The sequence below is a fragment of the Meleagris gallopavo genome, chromosome 1 (genome assembly GCF_905368555.1).
Source record: "Meleagris gallopavo chromosome 1, MGAL_WU_HG_1.1, whole genome shotgun sequence".
Classification (NCBI taxonomy): Eukaryota; Metazoa; Chordata; class Aves; order Galliformes; family Phasianidae; genus Meleagris; species Meleagris gallopavo.
Window position 1 is genome coordinate 29,527,783 of NC_139404.1, and position 17,534 is coordinate 29,545,316.

A 17,534-nucleotide genomic window follows, 5' to 3' on the forward strand; every position below is an offset into this window, starting at 1 on the left:
TAGGTGGTCTATTCTGCTGCTTCAGTTGTCTTCACTGAGAAAACATTTTTCACAACATCCAGTGAACCTCTGGCTTCACTTTCCTCCTTGCATCTTGTCTTCCTACCCTGTAGCACTGTGAAGAGCCTGGTTTCACCTTGGCACTTCTTTGCAGATATTAGAAGGCTCCTGCTACATTTCCCACAAACTACCCCTTCTGCTGGTCCCTTCAGCCTCTGCTCAGCAGCAGGTGCTCAGCCCCCCATCAGCCTGCAGGGCTTTTGCTGAATGTGCTCCCGTTTCTCAATGTCTTTCTTACACTGGGCCACCAGAACTGGGTGTAGAAGCTAGGCAAGATCTAACAGGTGCTGAGAAACAGGAGATGATCACTTTGTTTGGTCTCCTGGCAGTATCCTTGTTGATACAGCCCAGGAGGCTGCTGGCCATCACTGCTCCAGGCACACAACTGGCCTACCGGCAGCTGTCACTAGGCTCTGGGCTGTTCCTCCTCAGGGGGTTTTCATTTCCCAGGCTATGTTCCACTTCTGTTTTGTTGAAATTCATAAAGCTGTTGTTGTTGTCATTCTGTTCTTCCATCTTGTCTCGGCCACCCGGATGTCAGTCCTGCCTTCCAGCTACAAAGTGCTCTCCCCATTTTGGTGTCCTCTTGATGAGAAAGAATTGAGGCCCAAGGAACAGCTTTGTAAATTTCACTGAGGTAAGTACAGTGAAAATTTGAAAGAAGCTGCAAAACATACACCTGGGCTTACAAACCTAACCTGATGAAAAAGCCCTGAACAAGCTGAGAGCCAAGTAAACAATCTTTCTGATGAAAAGCTTTATTTAGCCTTCTATTCTCTCCATGTGAACAAGAATTGAAGGGTAAAACAATCAGCGATATCATGTTACTGACATGGAAAAGCAACAGTTTTAGTACATCAGGGAACAGCCTCTCGTCACTCCTTTAATTGGCAGGGCTTTTTGAGAAATAAAACATAAGAAAAATTCTCTTGCATTAGGCAGAAGTCAGGTGCTTACACCCAAGTCTTGCAACCCCCTGATCTTGCAACCAGATTGATTCCCTACTTTCGTGAAATGGCGAAGCCACAAACAGGATGGCAGAAAGTCAGAGAGAACCAGGAATGTAAACCAGAGCCCAATCAGAAGATCAGAAGATCTACAAGCAAATGTACCACAGCAGTGGTGCACATGTCCATTAAGCCTTTAAAAAAGCCTTTAAAAACTCCATTCAGAAAGCGCACGTGTATGGACTTGCGTCAGGAGATGGAGTGTGAATCCAGTTGACTGGTGTAGCTACAGGAACATCTCATCTTTTAATGGCATGAAGCAGCCCAGAATATTAGACATAGTAGGGATAATCCGATCATTAGGCAATGAGAACAGGCAGAAGAGCACTTTATATATTATTTTGGTAAGAATTCTTATTTTTAGTACGAAAATGCGTATTTGATATGAGAATGTTGGTTATTGATAACAGCAAGCCTCCCAGCTGTGAGCTTTGTAAATGTAGATCTGGAAACTTTTCTGATATGCTGTGACCAGTGGAGTAAGGAAATGACACATGAGCCCTCAGAGCAGAGACAGCTGGGCAAAATATTCCAAGTTTGAGTACATAGTACTCAAGGGGGGAATACAGGAGGGGAATACAGATGTATAAATACTTGAAGAGCTAGTATTAATGCAAGATATATGGGGTTATACATGAATCTGGTGAGAAAGGAATTGAACACAGGAATTTCAAGCAAACAGCAATAAAAATGTGGAAGAAGTTATGAAATAGTGCGATAGTGAGGCATGGTGCATTTGTTGTGGAGAGCAGTGAATACCCAGCTGGAATATGGAAGTATTTGATAGGAAAGGAAAATTCATTCTCACACACCAAAAATATATATTTCTGCTAAAAGAACATTCAACTGCTATTCTGCAATGTAATGGCTACTAGAAAGGTATCCAAAAGTGAAAAAAATAGGAAAACTCTTTGCATCAAATATAGATACTTCATCCAAATTGAAGGTGTTACTTACATTCTCCCATCCATCTGCCAGCCAATGGTACTGCATGCAGGCAGGCAGCCAACAGGGCCTGTGGTCAGCGGGCTGTGCATCGTGGTTGCACATTGCTTCACTCACTTTACCCAGGCCCTTCAGCTGACAGTAGATGTCCCTTTGCTGAATCCCCACACCACAGGATACAGAACACTAAAATTGATCAAAATTAATCATGTCAGTGTGAAGTGAAACAGTCAACAGAATGGGGTACAGTCTCCATTATTCAATGTTCTTGCACTTCACTGACTCTGCTGTATTATCTGAATAAATTTATTATGAAAATGTACACTGCAATTAAAATAAAAGATATCAGATATATCCTGTAAGATATAGGGAAAAAAAATGCATCCACCTTGCCTAGATTGCTCTGCCTCCTTATCTTACTGCATAGTAGGAATAAAATCAGTGTATGCACATGCAAACGAGGAGTTTAAGATTTTGCAAGATCAAACAGCTGGAAGTTTAGAACTCACCTCATTCAATTATTAAATTAAAGAATGACAATCTTGCCTGTATTTTTTTTTTAAATACAAACATTAAAATAGAAAAAAAAGAACCTCAGTATTTCATTGTAGAAATATCTTGCAAATGGTGCAGCCTTTTGAAGTAGTACTAAGTATTTCAAATCATGATGAACTTAAAGGATTCAAATCCTACCTACCCTACATCTCTTTTCCATCTTCTTTGTCAAAGTTAGCTTACTACAATGTCAGGATATGCAGTGATAAACATTCCGTTTTACCCCAGTCAGAAGCACAAAGTCCCAGAACCCACCCAATGACTCAAAATAATCATAAAGGAGATACCAATCTATCAAATCACAGAATAACAGAATTGCAGGCGTTAGAAAGGATCTCAAGAGATCATCAAGTCCTACAGCTTGCTAAAGCAGGTTCCCTACAATAAGTCACACAAATAAGTGTGGGAATACAAGAAAAACTGTTCAGAGCAGAAGCTGTGGAGCAAGATAAGCAGCATGAGAACCAAGGACACCTCTAGAAGAAGAAAGAACGTCCCATGGCTCTGATTGGATAAGCGCCTGTGTGAGGGGTTGAAGAGTGTTTTGTAGAATGCTCTGTTGATATGTAAAGGTGGATGGGAAAGTAGCAGGGGTGGATGGGAAAGCTAGAAAAAGAAAACTTGTGAAGGTATATACGTGATGAAAGAATTGTAATAAATGATTTGGATCATTTGCATCTGAGTCCATGCACCAGACACTGAAAGTAGGCGTCCAGATGGATCTTGACTGCCTCTATGGAAGAAGACTATACAACCTCTCTGGACAGCCTCTCCCTGTGCTCCATCGCTATAAAGAAGTTCTTCCACATTTGTGTGGAACATCCTGTGTTCAAGTTTTAGGCCATTGGTCCTTGTCCTATCGCTACACACCACTGAGAAGAGTCTTTTCTCATCCATTTGCCTCCCACTTTCCTTTAGATATTTACAAACATTAATCAGATCTCCCCTCAGTCTACTTTTGCCCAGGCTGCCCCAGGCCTTTTATCATCTTTGTGGCCCTCTGCTGGACTCCTTCTGGAAGGAGTGGCCAATGAAATGTGGCCAAATTGAGGAGATCAATAATAGATAGTACCCTGCCTTTTATCACCACTATTTTGGAAATGAGTTACAATCTGCAATAACTGAAGGTTCCATATTATCCTCTAAAACGTCAGTCTGGGTCTTTTTTAATGATTCAGAGAATCAAGGAATCATTAAGGGTAGATAACACCAGAGTGTATCTCTTTCTGTAATACTACTTTTACACTCACCACTCAGGTAGACTCATAGAATGGTTTGAGTTGAGAAGGAAGACCACCTAGTTCCAACCTCCTTGCTATAGGCAGGGATACCTTTCACTAGACCAGGTTGCTCAGAGCCCCATCCAGCCTGGCCTTGAGTGCTTCTAGAGAGAGGGTATCGACGACTTCTCTGGGCAACCTCACCATTCTCACAATAAATAATATCTTACTTATATCTAATCTAAATCTACCCTTTTCCAGTTTAAAGCCATTTCCCCTCCTTCTGTCACTACCTGCCCTTATAAAAAGCCACTCCCCAGCTTTCCTGAAGTACCGCCTTCAGGTTCTGGAAGGCCACTATAAGGTCTCCCCAGCGCCTTCACTTCTCCGAGCTGAAGAGCCCCAGCTCTCTCAGCCTGTCCTCACAGGGGAGGTGCTCAGGGTATGGTCTTTTATGCTTGGGTTATTAGCACAGACCCAATTCTTCAAAGTCAACGGATTTTTTATTCTTGGTTTTCAGTCGGAGTGTAAAAGCCTAGCAGTTTCTCTGGTGCTTAAACTTAGATGCATCAGTTTCATCAGGACATGTGAATTAGTTCAGTTTCTCAAAAACAGAATAAAATACCTATTTAACCATAAACATAGAACCATGCTTTATGAGTTAACTCTGGAGAACATTCTTCCCCTTTGTAAAATCTCTGCTTGTAGCCCACTTTAGGGAGCAGCCTGGTCTTTATTGACCCCTTTCTTTTGACAGCCAGTGGTTCAAACTCTCTGGGTCTGCTAGTACGAATTATTTGAATTATCAGGTTTTTTATTTTTTTCATTGGGTTTTTTGTTTGTTTGTTTGTTTGTTTTCTGAAGCAGGAATTTCTACTGTAATTCTGAAATTTTTCACTGATGGTCCCCAAGTGAACCACATAACCAAAATCTGTTCGGAGCATTTCATACTACTCACTGATTTCTTGTAAATTGCAGAAGACAGAAAGAAAGACAGAAAGGAAAAACAATGAACTTTTAATTTCTAGATTTAATGTTTCTGACACTCCCTTTCACTGAAGCAACTATGTTATGAATACGATCTTGCCAAGTACCATTATAGAAGAGAAGAACAAAATTATGGCAATTTTACATACTTCTTTCCACCCGCTGGCTTTCCAGGCAGGACATCTTCCGGCTCTACAGATTTTGTATGTCCGTGGTTTTTTTAAATGTCTGCAGTTTCCATCCTCTATTTTAGCCTGGAAGCTATTAAAACAGTGCACATCACGATGCTTCAAACCTTTCCCACAAGAAACAGAACACTGAAAAGAGAAGTATATTAATTTACTAAAAGTTTTGAAGTAGTAAGAAAACAAGAAGAAACTCTAGAGTGGGCCAAAATGGACTCTACAGTTTAAGGAATAAGCTTCTATATTATGCCATAATATCTACTGCACAGATATGAAATCACTGCATAAGTTCTCTTGTACGTAGCATTATTGATGAGATGTCAAACATCTGTCATGTATTGTTCTTTCATTCACTGATAAATATCTGAGCTTAGCAAGCCATGCGGGAGACAGCTTGCTATTACAATCTCATGACACCCTCTAGCAGCCTTCTGTTTTTAGTAAGCGTATTGCTGTTTTCATGTAAGCATTATGCTACCCATGGTTATTATAAGATTTAAACAAAGACAAATGCAGATCATAGGTATGCATGTTTCCAGCCACTAGGCTATGAAACCATGCTTGTTCTGACATCTGCCTTCTACAAGTCTTGAGTATCTTGCTGTATGAGGCAAGAGGCAAGGGAAGATGTACTTAGTAGTCGTAATAGGTTACAGCACATTACTCAGAAGCATAGCCCTGCCCCTTTCATCCCCTGGCTCTTCTGTTTCTTCCAGAAAGTTGCTGTGATAGACCATGCTGCCACTTGAGCATCCTCCTCTCCAACATGAAACCAATGGAGCTGTGGATGTATTTTGTGAAACACCAGTGTGCTTTAGGTGTGATTAGAGTGCAGATGACAGATCATTCTCTTTCAGAGAAAGAACCATTTCTCCACTACCTCCTGGGCTGCAGTGAGGTTGGAAGTGAACTGTTCAGGCTGTCCATGTACCTGCAGAGCAGAGCTGGATATCCCAGGGAGCGTTCAATTAAACATGGCGTATCTGAAGCACTCCCAAAATGAAGTGGCTACCATGAGCTTTTTAAATGGAAGCACTAAAGTCTTTTTTTTGCTTCATATACTCTTGTCATTAACCTTTCTATTTCAAGATATACTATCAAAAACTGAAGAATGGAGATACTTTCTGGAAAATTTTCTGTCTGGAAAGAAATATGCATACTTTACCCTGCAATTTACCTTGTAATTTATTTCACACTTGCACAAACATTTCCTTTAAAATCAGTTAGAGAATTAATACTCAAAATTTAATTTCTAAGTGGCTGTGAAAAAGAAAAAGGATTTAAATATAGATTCTCTTCCTAACTACATTCTCTGCCTTTTGTCTTACATTGTTATCTATATCACTAGCATTACACAACCTAACTTAATTAAGCATTTCTGAATACTTACGCTTTCTATTTTCTAGAATGAAATTCAGCACATACAGTTTCAGTGCAAAACCTGAATGGAAATAAGCTTTAAAAATACAGAAATATTCCTTTTCCAGGAACAGGCTAAAAAAGCAATTCCCTTTATAGTACTCTGGTAGTACAGCAGTGAGTCAGGCACCTTGCAAAACACAGTGATAGACAATATTTAATGCAACCAAGGAAGGAAGAAAGCTCGGTTTTTTTTAACTTTTTTTTTTTTTCCCCCCCTCTCTTTAATATTTAGAAAAGCAAATGCATTCACTCTGGATGCAGATGATCTAGGATCATCTGTGGAAAATTCAAGAAGGCATCTAACTCTGTACGTACTCCCCTGAAACAGGACATAATCTGACTTCATTCTATAGGTAATACATAAAAATAGCTCTGAAAGGGATTATCTGTTCCCAGTGTGCCTTGGCATCAGGTGCAGGCAGGCTCAGCTGTGTTCTTTACAGGACAGTGGCCCGCTTTCAGCAAGAGACATAAAGTGCTCTTGTCCCATGCTGCTTCTCAATGTGACTCCTGACAAACAGGGGAGCACAGAGAGTTCTCCAGCACAGAACAAAAACCAAAGAAAGGAAAACAGGTCTGCCAAGTGCTGAATCAAAAGCTTTAATCAATATGAAGTTGGGGTGCCTCTTCTAGCTTTTCTGTAAAGATGGATTTTAACTGCTGCTCAGCTCTTTGAATGAAAAATGTAGGTTCCATAGGAGATCCCAGATGGGGAATCCCAAGTCTCTAGAGGCGTCTAAATATAGCTTATGAGGTGTCTGCTGTTGCAACTCCATTCCCATCGTCTGCATTTTCCTTAGAGTTGCATATTGCACACACTGACCGGGGGTACCTGCTTGATTGGCTGCCTTTCAGCTTTAGATCATCAGGATTCTGTGATTGTGTGGAAGTTCCATACAAACGTGAAGAAGGAAGCATCAGATTCTCTCCTGAGCTGGACAGAGGCCTTGTTCTTTGCTCTGGAAATCACTCATGTCCTTTTACTGAGCCTAGCCTATAGCACATTTCTTACAAAGATGAATTTTGCCTTTCTTGAGCCTTTACTCATCCTTGAAGCTCCTAATGCATTACTACACACAGTTTGTGGAATCTCATCCTCTCACTGCCTGGTGCCCAGTTTTGTGAGATGCTCCGGTAATGATCTTCCCAAGGCTTAACCCACCCAACTGAAAAAGTCTACTGCACTTCGATCTCCTGCTGCTTGACTTCCTTCTGATCACTAACTTTGCACATGGTCAAGAGCAACGTAATCCTTACAGTTCAAGACGTCTATAAAGTGGCTTCATTTGGATAACATTCCACATGATTAGAGACTCATGGAAAGCACATTCTCTCATAAATTTTCTACAGATTGCACATGTAGAAAAAAGTCTGTAAGAATTTTAAATCTCAAAATAAACACAAATCTTTTAAAAAGGGTACAAGTTGAAAAAAGTATCCTGTAACCATTTTGCACAGAAATTCTAGCACTTGTCTCAACACTGGCTAAAGTAATATCTCCCATATGCCCCATTCTTTTAAAAACATAAAACTGTAGTAAAAAGCTGGACTTGATTACTATTGTTCAAAGCCATTCCATGATGCTGGTAACTAGGATTCATCTGTTCGGCTTTTTTTTTTTTTTTTTCTTTTTCATAGCAATAAAATTCTATGAGGATCAGCCTGACAGAAATCCTGGTGCTTTCTGTGGTACAGACTGATTCTCAGACAGGCATGCCATCATCATCTCTCACCAAATTAAGGCTCTGTCTGCAGCTGACAGATGCAGTTTCACAAAACCTCAGTAAAGAGCTTTTTTTTGATGATTTTACTATTGATACTAATTCATTTCAAGTTTGAAGACTATGGATTATTTGGTGGATTTTGTTCTAAATTTTCCTAACCTTTTCTTTCAAGGCAGCATTTTGTGGAGCTTAGCTGGAGCTCGCTGGGATTCCAGAGAATGAAAAATAAACCAGTAAATGAGAAGCATGTAGCAAGTTCTCTTTGTATTCATATTAGGCATAAGGAGATCTAACAGACGAATGTGATCAACTGTATTGCTTTGCCAGTAAAAAAAGGATAAAAGATATTTTAAATGTATGCCCTAATACGCATTTCTTCTCTCTCTTTTTTTTTTCTTTTCTTTCGTTTTTTTTTTTTTTTTCCCCAGGCATTTCTGCGACTGGATAGAAAGAATTTTTGAAATGACATTTTAAAATGGCAGCCTCCCCGGAGCAGTGGTCATAGGACTGAGTTTGCTGGAGTTCAAGAAGCATCTGGACAATGCTGTCAGACATATTCTGGTTTTAGAATGATCCTATGTGGAGCCGGACTTGATGATCCTTGCGGGTCCCTTCCAACTCCAGATATTTTACGGTTCTATGATACAAAGGATAAGAAAATGTACAAACCTATAAACAGTTGTTTGAGTTATCTGAAAACTGTACTTTGATGATCTCTTGCTTCGCCCAAGAGTCTATTTGGTCTCTTTTAAAACTATGCTAAAGATAGAGTGGGAACACTACTGCACCAAACACTCATAAAGCACACCTTTGAGCACTACTCAGTTGAGAGTTGTTTCAAATTTTCATTTGTTGTATTATAATTAGCACTCCCGCACTTGCCTCCTCTCTACTAGCCACATCTCCCCAATGTTCCTTGTGATGCTTGAGCATGAAACAAGTATTTTTCAGCTGAAATCATTTACAAAGTTATCCTTCCCTTTAAACATGTAGAATACTGTCAAGAAGTAACACAGACTCTGGGATTGGGTCCTCCTGAATTCACGGATTCAATGTCACAACTCTTCACTATGACAAGCACAAAAACTTGTACTATTAGCTCAAACAATCAGAAGGGACCAGGGCTAGAAAAGACCAAGCAACCCATCACTCCTGAGAAAGTATATTGAATTCCAGGAGTTATGCATATGATTTATTTTTTTTTCTAAGCTACACACATTAACTACAGAAGTTACTCTGAAGATTTTGAATTATCTCACTGAGTATAGACTCATTTAAAAAGTTCAGTGTTATATTTATTTGTAGATGTCTTGATATGATTTAACTAAGTCATCTTTGCAGCTGCAGTCTGTAAATCTGTTTTACTAGTTTTAAGGAAGCTGCTTTTGCAACTACAGCAATGAAAGGGAGGAAGGCTAGGCTAAGAATAACTTTGTACCCTGCATAGCAGGGTAGGAACCTGACACACCAGCGTTCTACCTATTCTTACATTGGTTACCATTGCTTCCAGGGTGTATCGTGCATGTGAACACCTGTGCACACCAGACCAGTCCTAGTTGTGTACAAGATTGTGGAATACACCACAGTATGACCTAACAGTAAGTCTGAATGCTACAGATGAGAACAACAAAAGGCAATAGCAGCTCTTTCTGAGGTCATCTAACTTCTCCATAGCCACGTATTTTCTGCAGGACTGTGTACTCTGTGCTCCATGGATAGGCAGCCTTTGTTTGTCTCATAAAATGACAATTTTATTTCAACTTTCATTTGAAGGATAACAAAAAAATGACCAATTTCTGAATAAATATTTTTCAAGTATATTGATTCAACATTGTATCACAGAATCACAGAATGGTTGAGCTTGGATGGGACCTCTAGGTTGGTCTGCCCCAGCCCCTGCTCAGCAAGGGCACCCCAGAGCAGGGTGCCCAGGCCCAAGTCCAGGCAGCTGCTGAAGGTCTCTGAGCCTATGCCAGTGCTCCATCACTGCACAGCACAGTAGTGCTGCCTGGTGTTCAGAGGTAACCTCCTGTGCTTTTGTTTGTGCCCTTTTCTCCTCTCCTGGCACTGAGTACCACTAAAAAGAGTCTGGCTACATTTGCACTCTTTCTACAAGTATTATTTATATCAAGAGATTTTTTTTCCCCAGAACCTCCCCTTCTCTAAGCTGATAATTCCCAACTCTGCCTTTTTCATAGGAGGGGTGCTCCAGCCCCTTAAATCTTCATGGTCCTACATAGGACACTTCCCAGTATATCCAGTGTATCTCATCTACTGGGAGAAGAGATGGCAGAACTGGACTGAGTACTTCAGGTATGGCCTCATCAACAGTGAAGGTGGGTATAAATGAGAATCAAAGTACAAACACATATGTACACAGAAAAAGTGGAGATAAAGAAGGAATAAAGAGGATCAAAGACAGACCTTCTAGGGTTGATGTAGAGAGCAGGAAGGCAAAGCTGCTATGTGAAGGAACCATATGGAATCTACTAGGAATGTGTGTTAACATCTTCCTCTTAAAAACAAAGACATCCCAATTTAAAAAAAAAAAAAAAAAAAAAAGACACAGATCAAATCTTTCCATTATATTAAAGTCAGTCCCATCAGGACAGTTCTTGAAGGGAAGGGAAGTTGGATTTTTTGCCTTCAGAAGTCAAATTCTACTAATGATACTACAGAGGCATTTTAGCATTTAAAATTGCAACCATGCGGTTTGTCTTGTGCAGCTGGAGGTAGTGTTAATAAGGGAAACCTTTCAGCAAAATAGCGATCTGCCTAGATGGCAGATGGACCTCCATATTCTGTGCAGCTGTTGGAAAAATCAAAATTGTAACTCCTGAAGTTCCACTTAATGATCATCCACTGAATATCATTCATTCATTCAATTTGTGAATAGGTTTCAGTTTGGTTTATTTCTGACATCTCAGCAAAGCACTTCCATTACTTCAAACCAAAACAGAAGACTGTTGTATGAAATCCCTGTCAAGTCTTTTCTGCTCATGACAGATATCACCATTTTACCCATCGCTGCCGAAAGCCTGGCATCATTTTTGATGCCAGCTACAGAGCATTTGATTTTACTCTGCCTCTATCTTTATATCCTGTTGGGCCCTCACTTGTACAAGTGTAAACTCAAACAATGATTCATTGTGCAAAGTACTGCATTTTACAGATGCGCTACTTCAGCTGTCCTCTTAAAGAAAAGCATTCAGAAAACATTTCTTCGTAAGTGAATGATCATACTATACTTATTATGTAACTACTCCTGTATTTTCAATGTATGTTTATTTTCTCTACAAATGTAAAACACATCGTTAGTTTTCATTTTAAGAAATAATTAGTTTACAGCTTATAAAGGATAATTCTATTGTAGAGATTTAATAAGTGATATTGACATGGTCACATTTGTCATTTCAAGTGAAATTCCTTAGCTCTCCAATGAGTGAGCCAGTTTATACAAAGCTACCAAATGAGAGCTATCACATCTGCAGGAGTGACAGAATGCTCTTTACTTTCCTGTTTGTTCTGGAAACTGCTTTAAAACAAACAAATACATTCTATAGCTGGAAAATTTACCAAGGTGTGTGAATGTGCACAGTGGATTCCACACAAGCTCAGAAATGAACTGTATCCTCCAAAATCTTTTTAGTGACTTCCCTCTAGGAAACCTGCTTTAGCAATGGAGTTGGACTACGTGATCTCCAGAGGTCCCTTCCAACCCTACTTCTCTGTGATTCTCTGGCTTCGTTATTCTGACAAGATGTTTCTCCCTATCCAAAAGAGAACCCAATTTTCTTTCTAGATAAAGTCCAACTCATTTTCTTTCAAAAGAAAAATGATGTGCCTGATTTGTCTGGAGGTGATTGCAATACTCTGCTGCTACAAGGAGTGTGAAAATTCCTTATGCCAGGAAAAACCTGAAGCTTGAGATTAATGAAATAGCAACCTTTCATATAAATTCCAGGTGGAATCTAAAAAATCCTGATTGTATGATTCAAAAAGGAAAAATCTTAGCACAGGTAATATTTCATAACGAGGAACCAAAGTTGACACTGATTTTGGACAAGAATAAGTTCACATGACTCACAGCGGAGGCTACTATTTCCCCATTTTCTATAAGAGTACAATCCAAGCCACTGAAGAACAATTACAAAGAGAACCTTTCACAAAAACTATGGATATTTCAGTGTGAGTGCCGATGGAAGACTGTGGTATGGTATAAGAGAAGAAAAGGAAAGCAAGATGAACAGAACAGTGGCAAAAACAAAACAAGGATATTACCAGGCTTTACAAAATAGTTGAGTCAAAGTCCAAAATCATATTCAGATGTCATGACTTCTCCTCTAGATATTATTTTCTTTCAGGTTGCGGTCTCCTAAGAAGACTCTTAGACACTTGGACACAACATAACCTACAGGATATCCATCTGTTCATGCGAGGCATGCTAATGCTATCTCACAATAGTGAGATGCAAAGACAAGCCTTGCGCTAACTGAAGGTATTTTCTGATGCTATTAACGTGTTCTTGATAATTCTGAATTTAAATATAGCAGTCACTACTTCACAAGTAGGTGATTAATGTATTCTCCTTCAACAATGACAATGTATCACATTTGGTACCTCATTTAACACTTCTTTTATAGGCTCTATTTCATCTCTCTGTTACAGTAAAAAATCATGTATAGTTACTCTTCCTGCCATACTTTCTCTCAATTAGAATCCTCTGCATCTGGTTGCCACATGAGAATCAGAAAAACAATGGGTATTTCTGTCTCCTTTCAGCAGCCATTTGGCAAGATCTGCTATCTCACGTGCAGGTCTCAAGATAGGCCTCAAAGTGTCATTTGAAGGGTCTGCACATGCTTCAGCTAAGAACTTCACCATCAGCTCTCATTCGAGTAACATTATTGCTGTAATTAATCAGAGCATATATTAAAACAATGAGAAGTATAATCAGCTTACATATTTGCTGGGGGAGAAGCAAGGGAGGTGGGGGAGGGGACAAATAAGCTATATTGCTCAATCAGCATTTCTGCAAGAATGTATCTGGTACACGTGTCTAACTTTTATCACCTTTCAGCTGAATGATATATACAAGGGAGACAGATGGCCGAGGCAAACCAACAAGCAAAAATACAAGAACAGCAGGAAATCAAAGAAAAAACCCAGACAATTCTGCCTTACTACTCCTTCTGAAATTACTGGCGAACAGGAACAGAGGTAGAACCTCACTCTTTCTGAAAAATCTTAATCTACAGATACACATTTGTGTTAAATTTACAAGATGGAATGATTATTCTGCTCTTGGGGTTCTTTAGGAACCTCCAAAAATATTCGGTATGGGCATTTTTATCACTGCATTGTTGCAGATGGCAAAACTTTTACTTGGCTAGAATTCAGCAAGTCTTACTCATTCTTTTTTTCCCACAAACATATAACCCAAGTAACACCTTTACGTAATTAAATGAAGGCAGCAGCACTGGAGACAAAGAATAAGAAACAAGTATCAAGAAAGAAGGAAGGCAGAGATGGAGATAGGAGACCTTAGGAAATACAATGAAAGCAAGAAGAAACACTTTTTCCCCCCTCATTTCCAATAAATGGATAACTTTCCAGATATACTTCCCCAAGGGAGAACAAGGGGTGTACTCAGTCAAATCAGCAGTTGTACATGCCATCATACCAACCCACCTCAAAAATAAAACAACACAAACCCACAAAAACAAACCCAAAATTATAACCCAAACTGAATCATGATTATTGTCAACAACAAGACATGGTTTAAGGGTGCATCACAGGGAGTGCACTGTAGTCTCAGGCCTCTTGAGAAGCTTGGGAAAATTGAGCAAAGGCCTGGTAATGACATAGTCTGCCTTCTCACTGAACAGCAAAGTTTGCTCATTAGGAGTGACTTTTTATGAATAGATCTTCACAGGTAAAAGATGGACTATATTTTTAATGATAGAGGATCTCTGGTGCGAGGTATACACTTTCAGAAGCAGAGGAACTGCACAGAAAAAATAATTTGTTTATATATTTTTCACTTTTTAAACTTCACTTTATCTTAAGATACAGGGTCTTTTCAATCAATGGAATACAAAAATGATAACACAGTCACACCGTGGCAGACCAATTTTTGCTGATTTGCAAAAAGGCAAACATGATCAGAAGGAAACACTGGATCTCAGTAAATGCAGTCTCTGATTTATCATTTTCAATCATGTGAACTGCAGCAAAACAGTAGCTCATAAACTAAAGCAATACCAAATACATGTGTTACGTGTATCTTCACTTTTTTTCATTTGATTAAAAGGTTTTGTATATGAACTTTCCAAAAAAAAGTTGTAAAATTAACAGTATATACTGGGATGACATAGTTTTGTTAAGAACATTTCAAACTTTTTAAAAGCATCAAAAATGTAATTAAATATCAGCTAAAGAATTAAGAAAAATAACACATTTTAAATATTAATTGGGCAAGAATATGAGCTTACAAGTGTAATGTAGATAATACGAAATACATTTCACCCACCTTTGTATGTGTCTTCCAGTTTATCTTCAACCTAAAACATTCTTCTGTATATTTTCAATTACTTACAGACCAATCTTTCCAACACTGCATGCAACCATGTGCATAAATGTTAGCAAATATGCAGGCTTCTGAAGGACTAATTCATCAGGAAATCTAAGTGCCTGAGCCTGCTCTCACTGAAGTGCAAGGGCCATAGATACATTCATGCTACCACATATACTGATCAGTATAGCGGCCTACCTTAGTGGAGTAGCCCGTATCCCACAGTTACCCATTTTGTCAGAAAGAATGGGGGACTTTCATCATAGAGAGCTATGGAATGTCTTGGGAATTCTAACGCATGCCAGCTAAACAAAATATGCATGTATTAATCTTCACAAATTTTTAACAATATTAATGCTTCCGTCTATATTTGATAGCTTTTACATTTGGGCCTCAAAACACTTTGGGGCAATATTAATGAGCATTGACTGGGATTCTCAAAACTGCCACAGGCAGCTCAGAATGGTTTTGCCATGGATTGACCACCCAGAACCTGTTAGCTTTTCTGAAAGTTCCTACACTACAAAAAGAAATAAATGTCTGAGTAGTCCTATACTCATTTTCAATGAATGACTATAAATACTTAGGAATGGCATCCTCTTCTGGGATATTCCTTGTTTTACTTTGTTTTCCAACTAGGTTCCTTCTTACTTGTTCTTTTTCAAAAGGAAAGGTCTGAAACTACGCAAACTTGTAAAAGTGCTTTAGTTTTTTGAGATTAGATGAGTTGAGCACTGTATTATGACCCTCAGTTTTCTGTGTCTTTTGTCACTGCGTGGAGGCAGGACTGTACTGTAAAATTACAACTCCAACATAAGTTGTTAAATAACCATTATCTTTAAGCTTCATAATCAAAGATCATCAGAGACAATGAATTCATCATCAGAAATCAACTCCTTATTTTAGTCTAATTGGTCCAACAGGATCAGCTGCTGCTTTTACCACTAACAAAGTTCACATTTTTGTTGTTGTTCAACTTTAGGACTTTTTCAAATTTTACAGCACAGCAACCTTTAATCTTTTACAGAGGAAATTTTAAAGATGCTTAACCCCATGAAAATAATGTCAGTAAAATATCATAGGACGTTCATTGCACACAAAAGTTACTCAGTGCTAAAAACACTTTCAGCAAAAGAAGTTAGTTCCTTTTTTTTTTTCTTAAGAACTTTGAACATTAGCAATCCTTAATAAAAGACATGTTAAATATAAACACAAAGCCACACAACATGCATTGAAGATGAAGGGTTAAAATGCAACTGTATTTCACAGGCAGAAATCACAGTCATTAAATTAAATTATCAGACATACATTACAACTTATTTATTATTTCAAGCTATACAGGCAAGATAGCACCAAAATGGAGACATTTCCTCTAAACACGATGAACAATACACAAATATTTGTTTCTGAATTTCTGAAACAATTATTTTCTTTCGTATTCATTCAGAACTACCCTAAAAGAAATCCACTATCCCGAGTCTGTTCTATGACATTATTTGGGTAGTGACATATGTTATCAATTATCTCTGAAAAGACACTCCCAAGTTCCAGAATTTTTAAAAATGAATAGCATATGCTAACATTAAGATTTCAGCCAGTGGGATATTAAATAAATGTGCTGTATTGGTAATGAGGTATTCTGAAGTTTGACGTTAGGCAGCAGCAGAAGTAGAGGTATAAGGCTGAAGCTGGTTTTGAAAACCAAGTTCACTGATCCTGAATTCCCTTTTAATATAAAAGATTATCTTCAAAGATATAAATACTTTTTACACATTAGAAAAATGAATGAAGGCACTTATCATACATATCTTTTTTTTTTTTTTTTTTCCCCATTAAAATGAAAAAAAATACGCATTCTACTTATGCAAGTTCGGGCTGTTTCTGCTCCTGCAGAAGGTGATGGGAGGCCTGGCAATAACATCACTGAAAGAGGACTGGAATGATGATTTTTAGAAATAAATTTATTCTCTTGACTTCTTCCACTAGTGCAAAGACAGAATTTTATGGGAATCCTTCCAAAGCATTAACATGACAGAAAACTGAAAAATTAGAAAAATAGCCACTTTAGAGACTATTACATCATGTGTCTGAAGGGTAATAAGAATTTCTGACACTTAAAGTTAACTTAGAAGATGAATTGATCCACTCGATATGCCTAAACTTCTGTGAAATCACAAGTCAATCACTGACAAAATTAGATGAAAATATTAAGACTGAGGAAAAAAGCCTTATTTTAATCAAAATTTCAAACAAACATGTTTGTCTTCTGAAAGGGTTAAATATTATCTGTAACAGTGATAACAGAAACACCTCAGCACAACTGTTATCCCCAAAAATAAAAACCAAACAGAACAGTAAAAATAATCAAACAAAAAATCTAACATTCCTGAACTGAATTTTTACAGGACTTTTAAAATGTAACTTGAATGGTTAGCAAAACACTCTTCTGGGATGTTGGATTTCTAGACCAATACAAGGTGTAATTGACTTGGCTGGTTTGTTGTCAGTGCTTTGTTATTTTAATAGTGTTTGAACAGATGTAAGAGCACTTCAAAATCACTACTTTTGGGAAAGCTATGTCTGTTCACTTTTAAATTAAGATCCCTTTCATCACAGAAAATATTTTCTAAAACTTTAAAGTAAATAAGAAAAGAAACAAAATTATTATCTGACAGAACAAATGCTATCTGGAAAGCTTGAGGACAAATTATTCATACATCTTCACTTTGAAAAGACGGATGTATCACATCCCAGCTCAAAAGAAGAAAAAGGGCTGGAAAGTAAGACATGACCATTTAAACAAGAGAAAAATACCAAAACTTAAAAGAAATTCAAACAAAGTCAAACAAAAAGTA

The 17,534-nt window shown here is 38.2% G+C and overlaps 1 protein-coding gene across 2 annotated transcripts in view; it reads right to left on the reverse strand.

The window, feature by feature from the left end:
* ADAMTS20 (ADAM metallopeptidase with thrombospondin type 1 motif 20) overlaps positions 1 to 17,534 on the reverse strand; it is a 93,207-nt gene that overhangs the window by 10,315 nt on the left and 65,358 nt on the right. For both annotated transcript variants that reach the window (XM_085219775.1, XM_085219768.1), the window contains exons 29-30: positions 4,924 to 5,091; positions 2,025 to 2,198 (exon numbers count right to left, since the gene is read on the reverse strand). In XM_085219775.1, the coding sequence (XP_085075901.1) occupies positions 2,025 to 2,198; positions 4,924 to 5,091 (342 nt within the window). The remainder of the gene's footprint in view (positions 1 to 2,024; positions 2,199 to 4,923; positions 5,092 to 17,534) is intronic.